This window comes from Dryobates pubescens, chromosome 18 (genome assembly GCF_014839835.1).
Source record: "Dryobates pubescens isolate bDryPub1 chromosome 18, bDryPub1.pri, whole genome shotgun sequence".
In the NCBI taxonomy this organism is placed as follows: domain Eukaryota; kingdom Metazoa; phylum Chordata; class Aves; order Piciformes; family Picidae; genus Dryobates; species Dryobates pubescens.
The window spans coordinates 17,163,326-17,178,321 of NC_071629.1; the positions used below are offsets into that span (position 1 = coordinate 17,163,326).

The following is a 14,996-nucleotide window of genomic DNA, read 5'->3' on the forward strand; positions in this document are numbered from 1 at the left end:
GTGATTCCTGACCCCCTTCCTGTTTCCACCATGTCCCTTTGGCTCCTGCTGTAGTAGGACAGGCTGAGATTGGCCTTGTTCAGTGGCTGCTGGAAGGAGGCTGGCATTGCCACCAGCACAGCGAAGGCTCTCTTAGTGCCCACAGAAGATGTCAGCCCTGCAGATCATTCAGCCAGGAGAGAAATGAGATGGGAGGGAGCAGAGAAGCTGGCTGGCTGGCCGCTTCTACCTACCCACCCACCTGCCCCAGGCACAGACAGGAGCTGCTTCAGGAACACAATTTGGATAGCAAACAATAGGAACCCCCCCGAATTGTCAAACGGATGCAGTTGCTGGAAGTGGAGTGCTATAGGCGAGGCCGCTTGCGGCAGGAGGGGCCGGGACACCCCACCTCGCTGGTGGAAGCTGCCCAGACCGACGCACCCCCCCCCAATTCCATCCCGTGGGCAGCACGTCAGCGGGGCACCGCGGCTGGGAGGGGCACACGCACGCCTCCTTGCCTTGGCACCGGGCGGCGCTGGACCTCCGGGCCGGCAGGGGGCGCGCCACGGCGCGGCCGCCTCGCTCGCGGATATCCCGGGCGGCCCGGAAGCTGCGGTCTTTTCCTGGCCGAGCGCAGCCATGGTGAGTACGTGGTGTGGCCGCTCACCTCCGCCATCCGCCGCCATCCACCGCCATCCACCACCCGCCGCGGTCTGCGGCCGCTCCCCCTGCATCGAGGGCCTCAGGAGGGAGCCCTTTGCCAGGGCCGAGGGGAACGGGGATCTGGAGGGGGCCAAGGAGGGCCGGCTGGGGGGCCGGGCCGGGCCGGGCCTGGCGGCGGCTCCTAACATATCCACTTCCCGCTCCATAGGCTCGCGGCCCCAAGAAGCACCTGAAGCGCGTGGCCGCGCCCAAGCACTGGATGCTGGACAAGCTGACCGGCGTCTTTGTGAGTGCGGGACGGGGACGGAGGTGGGGATGGGGGTGGGGATGAGCCTGGGCCTGGGCTGCCCGGAGCAGCAGCCTTTCCCGCTCTGCAGGCCCAGGCGGCTTCGCAGCCTCACGAGCGGCTGTTCGGGCCCAGTGGAGTGTTTGGCTGTGTAACATTCTTCCCCTGGGGACAGCTGATAGAGCTCCTGGTCGTGAGCATACTTCAGAAAGCGTCTGTTTGTAGGCACCCCGTCCATCGACAGGCCCTCACAAGCTGAGGGAGTGCCTTCCACTCATCATCTTCCTGCGAAACAGGCTGAAGTATGCCCTGACAGGAGATGAGGTCAAGAAGATCTGCATGCAGAGATTCATCAAGATCGATGGCAAAGTCCGCACAGACATCACCTACCCCGCGGGCTTCATGGGTGAGTGCGGAGGGCTGGTGCGGGTTCCTCAGGCAGTTCTGCTGCAGTGCTGGAGGGATATTTTGTGAGGCTAGCATGATGTGGGGGAAAAGATGTTTTACTGTTGGAGCTGGAGGAAAGATAAGTACTTGTGACTTAGTTTGGAGTTGTGCATTGCTATGAATCCTAAAGCCAGATGTTTGCAGCCTGTAATTGCCTGCTTGCATTTCTAAACTGCTCTGCAGGCTTCAAGCTTCAGCAGTTTTTGCCCATTTGCACTGTGTCACAGTTGAAGGTGGGGGCCTGTGGTCAAGGGGCGGTACCTCATCATTCACACCTGAAGTGTTGTTCAGCATCCCTCGTTCTTTTTAAACTTGAGCCTTGTGCTGAGTTAGTGTTGGGTTAGTGTAGCTGATAACAGCTGCTGTGTTCTTTCCCACTCTGAACTCAGATGTCATCAGCATCGAGAAGACAGGCGAGCATTTCCGCTTGGTGTACGATACCAAGGGTCGCTTTGCTGTTCACCGCATCACAGCTGAGGAGGCCAAGGTGAGGGGCTTCAGCCTGGGTAAGCTTAGGCCCACTTGGGTTTGGTTGGGGCAGCATTTCTTTGGCAACTCTTGAATGGGAGCTGTTGCGTCTCTTCCTTGAAAGCTTAGTCCGTGCCACCCTTGAGAAGATCAAGACCTTTGGGGTTGGGGTATGAAACGTTTGGCAGGGGGGCAATCTTTTGGTGCTGTGAGAGCAGCTTCTAGATTACTGTAGGTGCATTGTCTGCTGGTTGTGTTGACCATGTTGGCATGGATTGGGTTATTTTAACAGGGAGTTTTGGGAGAGCAGTGACCCTGCTGTATGTGGTGAGCCTTGGCATAGGGCTGTGGTCAGAAACATGGTACTACCTGTGGTGTAAAAGCCTTGAACTCCTTCCTGGTTTTGTTGCAGTAGTGTTTTACAGAACTGCTCTCTGGCTTTTGGTGTTAGGAAGCAGCTCTTGCATGTGTTTCCTTAACACAAGCATGTTGGTGTGCTTAAGCTGCAAGTCTGCACCCTCTTTTGCATGTCCTTCCTAAGGACAGGCTGTGCAGGCACACGGGGATGCTGAGGGAAGAGCTGGCTGTGTTGTAGCTGGATGTGGTGTGCCTGGGGCCTTCTCAGCTTTTACCTCTGTCTACCACTTAATTTGACCCATGAGTCCCAAAGTGGCTGTGAAGGAGTCAAGGCTGAAAGGAGAGGAAAGCAAGGTATGCTAAAGGAGGGATACAGCTCTGTCTTGGGTGAGATGCTGCTGCCTCTGCTGTGTGACTACGGGCTTTGGAGCAAAATGAGGAAACTGCCCTGGCATTGGCTTTCCTGGGAAAGTTCAGCTAGTGTTTATGGGGAGGCTGAAGCCCTGGCTGGGCAGCTGTTTGGCAAGCACAGGTGTGTTCCAGTGGGGCTGTAGCATAGGTGCATGGCAGCCCTATGAGAGGGGGCTGGGGCAGTAGGCTAGGAGGTCACTGCCTGGGCTCCAGTTGCAAGCCCTGGAACGTCTGCATGTTTCACTTGGGGTCTGGGGCCTGCTGTGGCTGGCAGCTCAGGGGGACAAGGGTACCCTGGTGCATGGTGCTGCTTGCTGTTTCAGATGTATTGGGGTTTGTTTGCAGTACAAGCTGTGCAAGGTGAGGAAGATCTTCGTGGGCACCAAAGGAATCCCTCATCTGGTCACCCATGATGCCCGCACCATCCGCTATCCAGATCCCCTCATCAAGGTGAACGATACAGTCCAGATTGACCTGGAGACGGGCAAGATCACAGATTTCATTAAGTTTGACACAGGTGGGTCTTGCTTCCCATCTAAAACACTCTGCTTTTGCCCACTGGAGAGCTGTGTGGCGGTTAGATACAAATGCCAGATGTCTTTGCTTTAGAGAGTTCAATGGTGGCAGCTCTGGGAAAGGAGTTGTTTCCTTGGGGCATCTCTGACTAGAGCTGGAGCAGAGATTTGTCTGCTGGCGTTAGAAGACATTTGGCATAAGGAGTCTGAGAACTCTGAAAGCAATGAGGCAGTAGATAGAAGCAGTGAACTAGTGGAGAGGTTGCTTGAGTCTGGCTCTCATGGAGCTGTGAGCAGAAAGCTCTGGACAGCCACAGGGAGGTGCTCTTCACTATGGGAGAAAGTTTTCAGTTGCGGAGCCAAGTGTACAATGACAAATGACAGGGGAATGCTTCCTTGGTGCTGATGCAACTGAGGAGGTGGCAGGGAACACTTGGTCTGAGCCTTGTGACCGAGAGCTGTTTGGCTCCTTTGGCCTTGCCTCTGTGCCTGGGAAGATCATGGAAAAGAGCTCATAGAAGCTCTGCTAAAGGACATGGAAGACAGGGAGGTGATTCGAGGAAGCCAGCATGGTTTCACCAAGGGCAAGTCCTGCCTGACCAGCTATTTGCTTTCTACAATGGTGTGGCTACTTCAGTGGACAAGGGAGGACTAATGGGTGTCCTCTGTCTGGTCTTCTGTAAAGCCTTCGACACAGTTCTCAACAGCATCCTTCTCTATAAACTGGAGAGAGGTGAATTTGGTGGGTGGACTGTTCAGTGGATAAGGAAGTGGTTGGATGATTGCATACAAAGGGCAGTGGTCAATGGCTTAATGTTCAGATGGAGACAGGTGATGAGTGGTGTCCCTTCAGGGTTTGTACTGGGACCAGTGCAGTTCAGTATCTTCATCAGTGATACAGACAGCAAGATAAAGTATACCTGCAGCAAGTTTGCAGATGATACCAAGCTGAGTGGTGTGATTGATCAAGACTGAAGGACAGGATGTCATTCTTTGTGCTGCTGGTGTGGATAAGAAGTTGGACATGAGCCAGCAATATGTGCTTGCAGCCCAGAAGGCCAATGGTTAGCATGTTGAGAGGTGATTTCTGCCACCCTGCTCTGCTCTGATGAGACCTTACCTGGAATATTGTGTCCATCTTGGGCCCACAGCACAAGAAGGACATGGACCTGCTGGAGCAGGTCAAGAGGTGGGCTATGAAGATGGTCAGAGGGCTAGAGCACTTCTACAAGGACAGGCTGAGAGACTTGGGGCTATTCAGCCTGGAGAAGAGAGGGCTCCAGGGCGACCTTAGAGGGGCTGGCCTGGCCTACAGGGAGGCTGAGGAGGGACTGTTTTGGGGGGTCTGTGGTGATAGGATGAGGGGCAGTGGTTTGAAACTGGAGCAGAGTAGATTTAGGTTGGGCATAAGGGGGAGGTTTTTTTTACAGTGAGGATGGTGAAATACTGGAACAGATTGCCCAGGGATGTGGTTGAGACCCCATCTCTGGAGACATTCAGGGTCAAGCTTGATGAGGCCCTGAGCAACCTGATGCAGTTGGAGAGTCCCTGCTGAGTACAGGGGAGTTGGACAAGGTGACCTTTGAGGGTCCTTCTCCAACCTGTGATTGTGTGTGTGCCAGGGTTTCTGCGGGATGTGTCTCTAGGTGCTCTGGTGGTTGCTTCCTTGGGCCAGTGTGGCTCTGCCTGTGCCTCTCTGCAGCAGTGCTCCTCAAAGACTCCAAGTGGAAGGGCTTCACTTTGGCATGTGGTGCCAGTTTTTTTCACAACCATCTTCCCTCACCCCCAGGAAACCTGTGCATGGTGACAGGCGGTGCCAACTTGGGCCGTATTGGTGTGATCACCAACCGGGAGAGACACCCTGGGTCATTTGATGTGGTTCACGTGAAGGATGCCAATGGCAACAGCTTTGCCACCAGGCTCTCCAACATCTTCGTTATTGGCAAAGTAAGCAAGCAGGGGTGGATGGGCATGAGGTGGGTGGGTTCTCCCCTGTTGTTGGGGGCTGCTGGCTGAGGCAGAGGGGTGTTGGTGTCTCTTGTCACCTGCCTGCCCACCCAGTGAAGCTCCAGTGCTTACACTAGTTCTGACTCTTCTCCCTATGATTCTGCCCACTCTGAGCTGATGGTTCTGGGAAGGGGAAGCATCCCTAAATGAAGGTATAGGGATGTTGTCCAGAAGCAGCCCCATGCTTGGTTTTTTAATGTAAGAATGCTCAGAATTTGCTGGGACCTGGGCAGCTGCTTTGAGCATGCCTTCCCCTGCAGTGCCTCTGCTGTGTTGCCATTCCCCAGGGGAGTCTTCTGCCCAGGTTGGATAGGGGTGGTAGGTCAGTCCTGGCTGAAGTGCATTTTTCATGGACACGACTGAAAGAGGCAGGTGTGGACCTGGCCCTTTTGTAAGGGACTTCTGCTGGGCCAATGCCACAGCCACATGTGCATAACCTGGCATGGCTTGTGCTGCTTTTCCCTTTCTGAGAGGGAGAGCTCTGGCCCTGTCTGGGTTTCCTGATGTGAAATGGCTTCTTCTTTGCTGCAGGGCAACAAGCCATGGATCTCCCTGCCCCGTGGAAAGGGCATCCGCCTGACGATCGCTGAGGAGAGAGACAAGAGACTGGCAGCCAAGCAGAGCAGCGGCTAACTGCAGCTCAGGCTGGCAGTGCTCCTGGCAGTGTGTTAATTAAACTGTTTACCAAATGGCTGTGTGAGTGGCTGGGGAGCGTCCCAGGGCTGGGGTGAGCTGCACTGTGAAGCCACGCTCTGCTCTCGGGTAGGTTCTGCTGATCTGGGGAGACTCCTGGTAACCTGAGCCGCCTTCCAGAAAGGCTGGGAGGAATGGAGTGCTGGGAGAACCTCCAGGCTGATGTGTCCCCAGGAAGCTGTTGGCATCCCAGGGACATGCTGGAGGAGTAGGGGACTGGGAGAAGCCAGCTGTGCTCTCCCTGGGGACGGTGCTGTTAGACAGGCCTGAGGCTCTCTGGGATGTTCCCCAGCTGTGGGACTGAGCGGGGGAGGCTCTGTGACAAATGCAGGGGTGGATGGTGGAGAGGGGGTGGCTGCTTACTGGGGATCTTCCTCATGTGCTGCTGCTCTTTCATTCTCTTCCTTAGTGTTTTTTTTATCATATCTCTCTCCCACTGCCCATCACCATTGGTGTTTTTGCCTCCAGTGCTGGCTCATACTCTTCCCTTTTTTCCCCATTCTGTCATGGTGCCTGTGTCTGTAATTCCTGCATCCTCTTCTATCCCTTTGTCCTGCCTCCTGTCATTGTCCCCTTTATTCTCTGCCTCCTGTACTTTTCTTTCTTGCTCCATCTCTGTCCTTGCCTTCCCCCTCACTTTTTTCTTTTGTTCTCAGTGTCTCTGTCCTGCAGCCAAGTGCCTTTTTGTTTGTTTACTCTTCTCCATCTATTTCTCCTGCTGTCTGGCCTAGCATTTTCCCTTCTGTATGTTGTACTCCCTGTCTGCTTTTCCCTCCATCTTTCACTTTGTCCTCCCTTCCTGTCCCTTTTTCCTCTGTCACTGTATTTCTCCCTGTCTATGTCTTTCTCTCACAATATATACTGTTTTTGTCCTTCTCATTCACCTGTTCCCCATCCTTTTTCCTGTTTTCTTCTCTTTTTTCCCCTTCCCTTCCAGTACTTCTTTTTCCACCTCTGCCGTGCTCCCAGCCCCATTTGTCCTCTCACTCTCTCTGTGTCCTTTCCCCATTTTTTGTGTCTATTTCTCTGTCTTGCTGCTGCTTATTGCTATACCTCCCTGTCCAAGCAGATCTCCCTTTTTCCCTTTCTCTCCTCTGTTCTGCTCCCTGGCCTTTTTGCTCTCTGTCCTGTAGCCCCTTGCTAGTTATTTTTTCCCCTCACCCCTGCTCTTCTCTGACCTTTTATTTCTCACTCTGCTCCTCAGTCTTCTCCCTTGTCTTTCTTTTTTTTTCTCTGGTCCTCTGTGCTGCTCCCCATCACTATGAAGTATGGCTGTGTCCAGATGCTGAGTGTCTTTCTGCTCTGGAGCATGCAGTAGTGAGAGCCATGTTGGGGCAGGTGAAGGGCTGTGGGTGCAGTGGGTCAGTGGTGTGGACAGAACAATGAAAATACCCAGGGAAAAGGTATTATGGAAAAGCAAAAACACCAATTTGGGGTGAAATGCTGGGAGTTTGAGGAGGATTAACTCACTCCAGGTGAGTTAACTGCTGTGGATTATTCAGATCATCAAATCCAACCATTACCTAACTACCAAGTCTAGTGCTAAACCATCTTCACTTCACTTAGTACAGCACCTCCAGGGATGGAAATTAGGTTTCACTTGTTTCACAGAACATAAAGATAACCTGCTACACTATACAGCAGGAAGTCTCCAAAGAGCAGGAGCCCTTCCAGAGGTAAAATGCATTCCCTGATTCATACTATGCTTTTGCTGCCTGAAGTCTTTCAGTTAGTTTGGTTTTTTTTCCCTTCTCATGGAAATTGGGTGATAAAAGAGAATTTTTTTTCCCAGAGTTGTTACCATTAAACTTTATTAGAGGAGAAGGTCTTCCACCCAAGGTCTAGGAAGCCAGCTCAAACAGGTTCTCTCTGGCTACAAAGCAGGCGAGGCTAAGTTCTTGCTGAGGATCCTGGGTCCACAGTGTATCAGCTTTTCTTTGTAAGTGTATGTTGCTCTTAGATGAACCTCACACTGCCACTGTTCCAGAAAATTCCAATTTAACAGATCTCAGCACCCTGGAAAAGGCCACTGAGTGCTCCTGCAGGAAGGACTCTTGCACTGGAGCCAGATAGGGAAATCTATTTCTGCAGTGGAAACACCTGCTCTGGACTAGCCCTGATGGCCTGGATTAACCAATAAAGCCTGGTACTGCAGTGTGCTCTGAGGACCCACCTCGGGGAAAGCTGAGGTCCTTGCTGCACTACAGTGCTGCTTCACAAGGGAACCGTTCTCCACTTTCAGCAGGTGCTGGTCTTGGTCCCAGGCAGTTGTGTAGCACTGGGCACAGCGATTTGCCTGGCGTTTTGATTGCTCAGGTCCTGGTGTCGCTGTTGCCTTGTAGTCTGGATAGTGGCCAAAACAGCTGGTGGTTCAATTTGCAGAAACCTTTTGACCCCAGAGCAAGGTTGACAAGTGAATTTTTACCAGCACTGTATTTATGCTGTGTTGCTAGCTGAAAGTGGACTGGAGGCCAGGAGATCTTCAGAGGGGGAGAAATAAGTGAGTGTAAAATAAATGACTGAGTGTGAAAGAAATAAGTGATTAAAGAATTGAATGCAGCAGCCAAAGGAGCTGAGCTGCTCACCCCACAGCGTGGCAGTGGCCCATCCAGCCTACCAGGTGCTGCTGGTGGCGAGGAGTACAGAGGTACTGCTGCATAGTGAGGAGGACGCCTCCAGAGCTCTGTGGTCAGCTGCTGAGGAGCCGGAATACGCTACCAGCGTGTTGCTTTGTCCCTGTGCCATCTGTGATGGCTTGGCACGCTGAGTGGTAAGTAGTGTGGTGCAGGGTCCGTCCTGGCGGTGGGCAGCCTGCAGCCGTGTCTGGGGAGCAGCGCATGCGCAGTAGCGCAGCGCGTAGCCATAGAGCAGTGCAGTTGCGCCGTGTCTTCCGTGCTCAGTGCTGCCACCCGGTGGTTACCTCTTGGTTCTGCAGTTCCGTGCATGGCTGCTCCCTGTTTTACAGAATCTGAGAATTTTCTTGGACTTAGACTGCTCAGAGAGCTGTGGTGTTTCAGATCAATTCCCACCCTCCCCAGTTTCTAGTCTCAATAAATAGGTTATATTGGTGGTAGCTTAGAATGCTTAAACATTGTAGCTGAAGTCTTTCTGAACAGATGTGGCTTTACAAAGTAAGATTTCTGCTTTCTTGCTCAGGATGGTGGGGGTTGTAGCAGCCTTTCAAACATTATTTTTTTATTTTAAAAAGGGTGATTCTAGGATCTGCTATCCTGATGCATTCACCCTGCTTTGGCTGGCTGGGGGCTTGGGCTTTCTTTGACAGATTCATGGTGAGGAAGAGTGAAAACTAATTTTTTCAGGAAGAGCTTTTCAACTGACTTAAAAGCCCAGTATTTACTGTGTTCCACTTAAACTCACAGTTTGGAACTGATTAAGGTCAATTCTGATGTTTCAAATTAGGCTGCTGAAAAAGGAAGTTTTATGAAGGTGAAATGGTCTAGACTGCATGTGGCAATATCGCTGGCCAGCAGCGCACCTCAGAACAGATCAGCCTTGGGTTGTTCAAAACTAAAATCCAAACAGGGTGAATTAAAAGAAAACAAACACCAAAATAATCCCCCCCCAAACAAAGCAACCAAGCACTACCAAAAAAACAACCCAATGAAACCTTCCAAACAACAAAAGAATTCCACTACAAAAAAACAAACCAACCACCCCAACCAACAAAAAAACCACACAAACAAAAAAACCTCAAAACCAAACCACCCCCCCAAAAATCCCCCAAACTATCAGTTCAGTATCCTGAACGTAAGATGTTAAACAACTTAATGCAGAGTGTGTAGAAATCCAGTTACAGCCAAATTACTCAAAACCCCAACCAAGGAAAAAGAAACCCACCCCACAAAAACACCCACCCACCCTCCCCCCCCCATCAACAAACCCAAACAAAACAAGTAACACCACCACAACCCCCCATATTCCAGCTCCAACCTTCTCTTCTTTCTAAAAGGCAAGCAGAAAAGGCTGTCTAGATACAGGAAACAGAGTTCCTCAGTTCACGCTGAGAAGCCCAAAGCCTACTCCCCAGCTTCAATTCAGTCATGAGGTAGCATTGAGGAGGTGGACTGAATTAGACACCAAAGCTTCTAACCTGAAGAGTCTGCAACCCTGTCAATACTATGATTTCACTTCATCCTTTTGTAGAGGTAGCATTGAAGGATCCAAAAAGCACTGGCAGCTTGTTTCATTACCTGATGGTGGTTGTGTGAGTTAATAGTTCCCTCACACCCCACCCCACAACATACGCACATACTTATTCCACGCTGTTCCTCTTGATTTTATGTAAGTGCCTAGGGAAAAGAATGCAGCAGGAAATTATACAGGAGCATCAATTTCAAGAAGTCTACCTCATCTCTCTCTTTTTTTTTAACATGCACTTGTGCAGAGGAAGTTAACTGATGTTTTGCCATTTCCTTGCAAGTGAAAACCATCAGTCATATTTTCCTGAAACATGACATGCAGCTATTAAGTTAAACTTTCCTTGGAACTACACCTTTATAAAATTAAGAGACCAAAGATGAATGACTGTCCCCTCCCCTCTTCCCTACCCCCCTACACTAATGTATCAGCAGAGCAACAGAAACAAAACATACACCAACACAAAAAAGGTCATTTGTTTCTGCAGGTCATTTTTCTTCAGCGATAAGGGCTGCAACACTGGAGATTATTTCCCCCCCCCTATTTTCAGGCCAGCTTCCACAGACGTCCATACAGAAGCTGCTCTGAACACCTGCTGCTTCCAGTGCACATGGACAAAGCCATCATTTAAAGATAAGCTGCTAGATACACCTCAAACTCGACTTAATATAGAGTCATGTTGGGATTTAATTCCCTTTAGCTCAAGATAATTTTATCCTAAAATTTGGGGTGAATTTTATAATCACTGGGAAAAAAACCAAAACAGCACAACAGGGAGGAGTGCAATGTAATAATTCATTGTGCTCTAGTTTATGACTATATATAAAACCATTCTAAGGTACAGCTGAATTTTACCCTAGGGAGAAAAATGCAAGTATTTATGAAGGTCTGGAGGTGGTGTGTTTATTTACTTATCTCCTGATGGTGGCATTGATATTCTTTCTGTAGATAAGCTGTATGGAGAAACACTTTACACATGCACTGCAAAACACCCCACTGCAAAAATAATTGTTGATTTTCGCAAGGTTCTGTTAAAGCATCAGCGGAGCAGCCGGCGTGGGAGCGTTCTCCTGGGCTGGCCCCAGCAGATGGCACTGCGGCTCCAGAGCAGGGCGGGAGCCGTACAGCTGCTTCCTTACTTAAGCTATCATGGGGAGAGCATAATAATGCCTCCTGAAAGACGGATAGAATAGTCTGAAGACTGAAAGGTTCTCTGAGAGGAGGCTTTTCTCAATATCTTTTCTAATTAGGCCTGCTTCATCTAAAGTACAGCAAAAATTACCAGAAGTAATAAAAAAATCCGGAGGGTTCTCACACGGACCGGATGAAAACACGCTGTGTTGCGAGCAGTATTCCTTCAAAGTGACTTGCTTTTCTCCATGCCTGCACTCACATCCCTAAACCTAATCATGTGCACGTCTTCCTGTGACAGCCTGGAGATAAGGTAACCTTTTGAAACCCTTTCTCATTTACTTTATTAACAAATGAAGCTGCCTTATTTTTCTCAATCAGGAGACTGATATGACCACCGCTAACGACGCAGGCATGTTCTGTCAACCCCAGCTGCAAAATCATCAGACGAGAGCCTCCCTGCCTTCTTTTGCTGCAAACATTTAGAAGGTGGCAGAACTTTTTACAAATGCTTTGCAGTTTTTCGAGCAGATCCCCCTTTCTTACCTGTAAAGCAAGATTTTAATACAGGCCCTGACACATCAACCTGTCAGCTGGTGCAATTCCCCCCCCCCCCCTTTCTTCTCAACAGGATAATTTACAGGTGAAATTGTCAAGCTTAACCATCCATTTCCTCCCTCCAACCCTGAAATCTTCAGCTGTTATTAGACTTTGCCCATCACTACCAACTTCATTTCAAAATAGCTGACTCAATTAACTACAGCTTCCCAGAACATTTGCCAGACAAATATCAAGCAGGCTTTATGCAAATCTACTGCACACAACCGTTTCCCTGCCTCGAAACATACCTCCAGGTAAATACACATTTTTTTGCTCTACCAAGATAAAGTATTTTCCTCCCCTCCCCCCCCCCCCCCCCCCCCCCCAAACTAGCTCTATTTTAGTACTGGCCTGCAGGAATGCATCTATTGTACAATTTACTGAGAAATTAAATTAGTGCTAGCTTGGCAGTAGCTGCAAAAAAACCCACTGTAGCAGCAGATGCATTATGGATACAACTGCAGGGGAAAAAAAATAGAGAAGATCTTAAGTGATCACATTCAGCTGGGCAATTTGAAGCTACTTTGTCTCATCTCAAACACATCAAAGTGACATGTTTTCACAGTCAACTCTTAATTATTGTATTTTGCAGACCTGTTGATCAAGCCTGCAGGAATTCTAATTAGCTGTGTTTCTGCAGTATTGCTTGTTCTGTGTACACCGCTGTTCTCAGCATGGGCTCTCCTCTTGCAGCTTGCTTAGCCGAGGATGAATACAACCACTGGCATCTTGGCTTTGATCCAAGGTAAAAAAAAAGCAGCCTGTAGAGTTTATATATTGCTTTAATCGCCTATTTCTTCACCCCCCTCTAATTTTCTATATCTGGCTGGCTGCAGTCAGAGAGCTAAAGCAAAAATCTGACTTCCTTTACAAGAAAAAAAAATAAATCAGAAAACTGCTCCCCTGTAATTATAAATAATAAAAAAAGGAAAAATGAATAATAGTAATAACATGGCAGCAATAAAGTAACAGTAAAAGAGAAAGGAATAAAAAGCAAAAGGCATTAAAAATAATGATTTTAGGTACTCAGACTGAACGTGAACAGGGAGAATTCTAATGAGATGTTAAAGCACTACTTTCATCTGCTTTGTGCAATGAATTTTCTCCTGAAGAAAGAGGTTTCATTCTATTGATATTTATATTTTTAATCTCCTCTTAGACTAAAGAAGTACTTAGCAGTTTAAGTCTGCTGCATGTCATACGTGAAATGAACTTTGGGATTGTTTGTGTGATCTGCTGCAGTATCACAGAATCACCAAGGTTGGAAGAGACCTCAAAGGGGACACAGTCTCAAGCTGTGCCAGGGGAAGCTTAGGCTCGAGGTGAGGAGAAAGTTCTTCACCGAGCAAGTCGTTCGTCATTGGAATGTGCTGCCCAGGGAGGTGGTGGAGTCCCCATCCCTGGAGGTGTTCAAGAGGGGATTGGACGTGGCACTTGGTGCCATAGTCTAGTCATGAGGTCTGTGGTGACAGGTTGGACTCGATGATCCTCGAGGTCTCTTCCAACCTTAGTGATACTGTGACCATTGAGTCCAAGCTGTCACCACAGACCTCATGACCAAACCATGGCACCAAGTGCCACGTCCAAGCCCCTCTTGAACACCTCCAATCCCCTCTTGAACACCCGAGAGTGTTCAGTAAGAGTCAGTGATGGATGCTGGTTGTGAAGTGAAAAATTCAACACTTCTATTTAATTCCCCTTCACTTCCAGGAGCTACATAATTAACTTCCACAATGTTTTCAGTCTAATGACAAGATATTTAAGTAATACTAACAATTAAAAACACCAACAAACCAGTTGGCCAGGGAGGCTGTGGATGCCCTCTCCCTGGAGGTGCTCAAGGCCAGGTTGGGGGTGAAGCCTTGAGAAACCCAGTCTAGTGGAAGGTGTTCCTGCTCATGATGGGGTGGGGGTTGAAACTAGATGGTCTTTGAGGTCCCTTACAACCCAAACCATTCTATGAATCTATGAAACAACCAAACAACCCCAAACCTGTGAGGGTGGGTTGTGGAGTCTCCTTCTCTGGAGATATTCAAGACCTGTCTGGATGAGTTCCAGTGTGATCTGGTATAGGTGATCCTGCTCTGGCAGGGGGATTGGACTGGATGATCTCTCGAGGTCCCTTCCAGCTCCTAACGTTCTGTGAGAAAAACCTGAAGAGAAGAATGGAACTGGGCCAATAAACCCCACCTACCAGTGGCTTACCAACTTGCTAAACAGGTGAGGCAAGAGTAGTACTTTCAGTGTGAAATCTACTTTGACACCAATTTTGAAAGTAACTAAGTTTAAAAGACAGCATTTATAATAAATTTAAATAGACATTAGAGTTTGGATATGGACAACACTTCTCAACAAAGCATTGACAGAATAATCCTGTGCAGTGGAGGGTCTCATTCCCAAGCACATATGCTGCAGTACACTGACTAATAGAAATACATAGATGTTAAAGATTTCAAGTGGAATACAAACCCTTCCAGTGCAGTCCAGTGCCTCACCACAGCATGGAGCAGAACTAAGGATTACAGCATACTATACACAAACTGGAAAAGGCTTAGGACTTACCAAATCACCAGATGACAAATCCTTGCTGACTTTATATCCCTTAAAGCCAGCAGACCTAATATGCTATCAATATTATTTCTGTTAAATGAATTCCTGTGAAGCTCTGTTAAGTCTTGTTTTCACAAAGATGGAATCATGTGATGTAAATTGCTGTCTTTACACCCAGCAGAGGATGTGATTAATGGGACTGTCCTTCTAACTCATGCTAAGAGCACACCAGAAAACCACTCAGAAGTCTTCATACTTAGGCTAACAGTTTTAAGGTACTGGCACCCAATGAATCCCAAAAGATATAAAATATCATCTGGGTTAAGGCTTTTCTAGTGGGTTGGTTTCTCTGGGGGGTTGATTTTGTGTGTGTGTGTGTGTTTTTTGTGTGTTTGCAGGCAGACACACCAAAATGTAAACCTGTATCCATTATCCAGGAGTTACTAGCCAGAGCTGGTTGTGTTTTCCCTGGTTTTTCAGTTACTTTTCTTTTTCACAAAGAGTATGAGGACAAACCCCAAAAACTTGTTCAGCAGAAGTTTCTTTTGGAAAATTTCCTTCAAGGGAGAGCAGCAGCTGATTATGTGGTCATAGAATAGAACAGAATACAATTAACCAGGTTGGGAAAGACCTTTGAGATCGAGTCCAACCTATTGCCCAACACCATCTAATCAACTAAACCATGGCACCAAGCACCCCATCCAGGCTCTTCCTAAACACCTCCAGTG

General features: G+C 48.7%; 1 protein-coding gene and 1 long non-coding RNA gene across 2 annotated transcripts; both read left to right on the forward strand.

The window, feature by feature from the left end:
* Window positions 1–403: 403 nt before the first annotated feature.
* On the forward strand, window positions 404–5,825 carry RPS4X (ribosomal protein S4 X-linked). Its single transcript, XM_054169623.1, has 7 exons — window positions 404–624; window positions 854–931; window positions 1,157–1,337; window positions 1,768–1,865; window positions 2,960–3,131; window positions 4,919–5,076; window positions 5,668–5,825. The coding sequence occupies exons 1-7, from the start codon at window positions 622–624 to the stop codon at window positions 5,767–5,769; spliced, it is 792 nt and encodes a 263-aa protein (XP_054025598.1). The 5' UTR covers window positions 404–621; the 3' UTR covers window positions 5,770–5,825.
* A 5,919-nt stretch (window positions 5,826–11,744) lies between these two features.
* LOC128898097 (uncharacterized) lies at window positions 11,745–12,945 on the forward strand. The gene is made up of 3 exons (XR_008462699.1): window positions 11,745–11,972; window positions 12,311–12,463; window positions 12,878–12,945. It is a non-coding gene; the product is annotated as an uncharacterized LOC128898097 (long non-coding RNA).
* Window positions 12,946–14,996: the final 2,051 nt, after the last annotated feature.

Coding starts and splice junctions, on each gene's coding strand:
- RPS4X (XM_054169623.1), top strand. Junction 932..1,156: donor ACAAGCTGACCGGCGTCTTT/GTGAGTGCGGGA, acceptor GTCTGTTTGTAG/GCACCCCGTCCATCGACAGG. Junction 3,132..4,918: donor TTTCATTAAGTTTGACACAG/GTGGGTCTTGCT, acceptor CCTCACCCCCAG/GAAACCTGTGCATGGTGACA.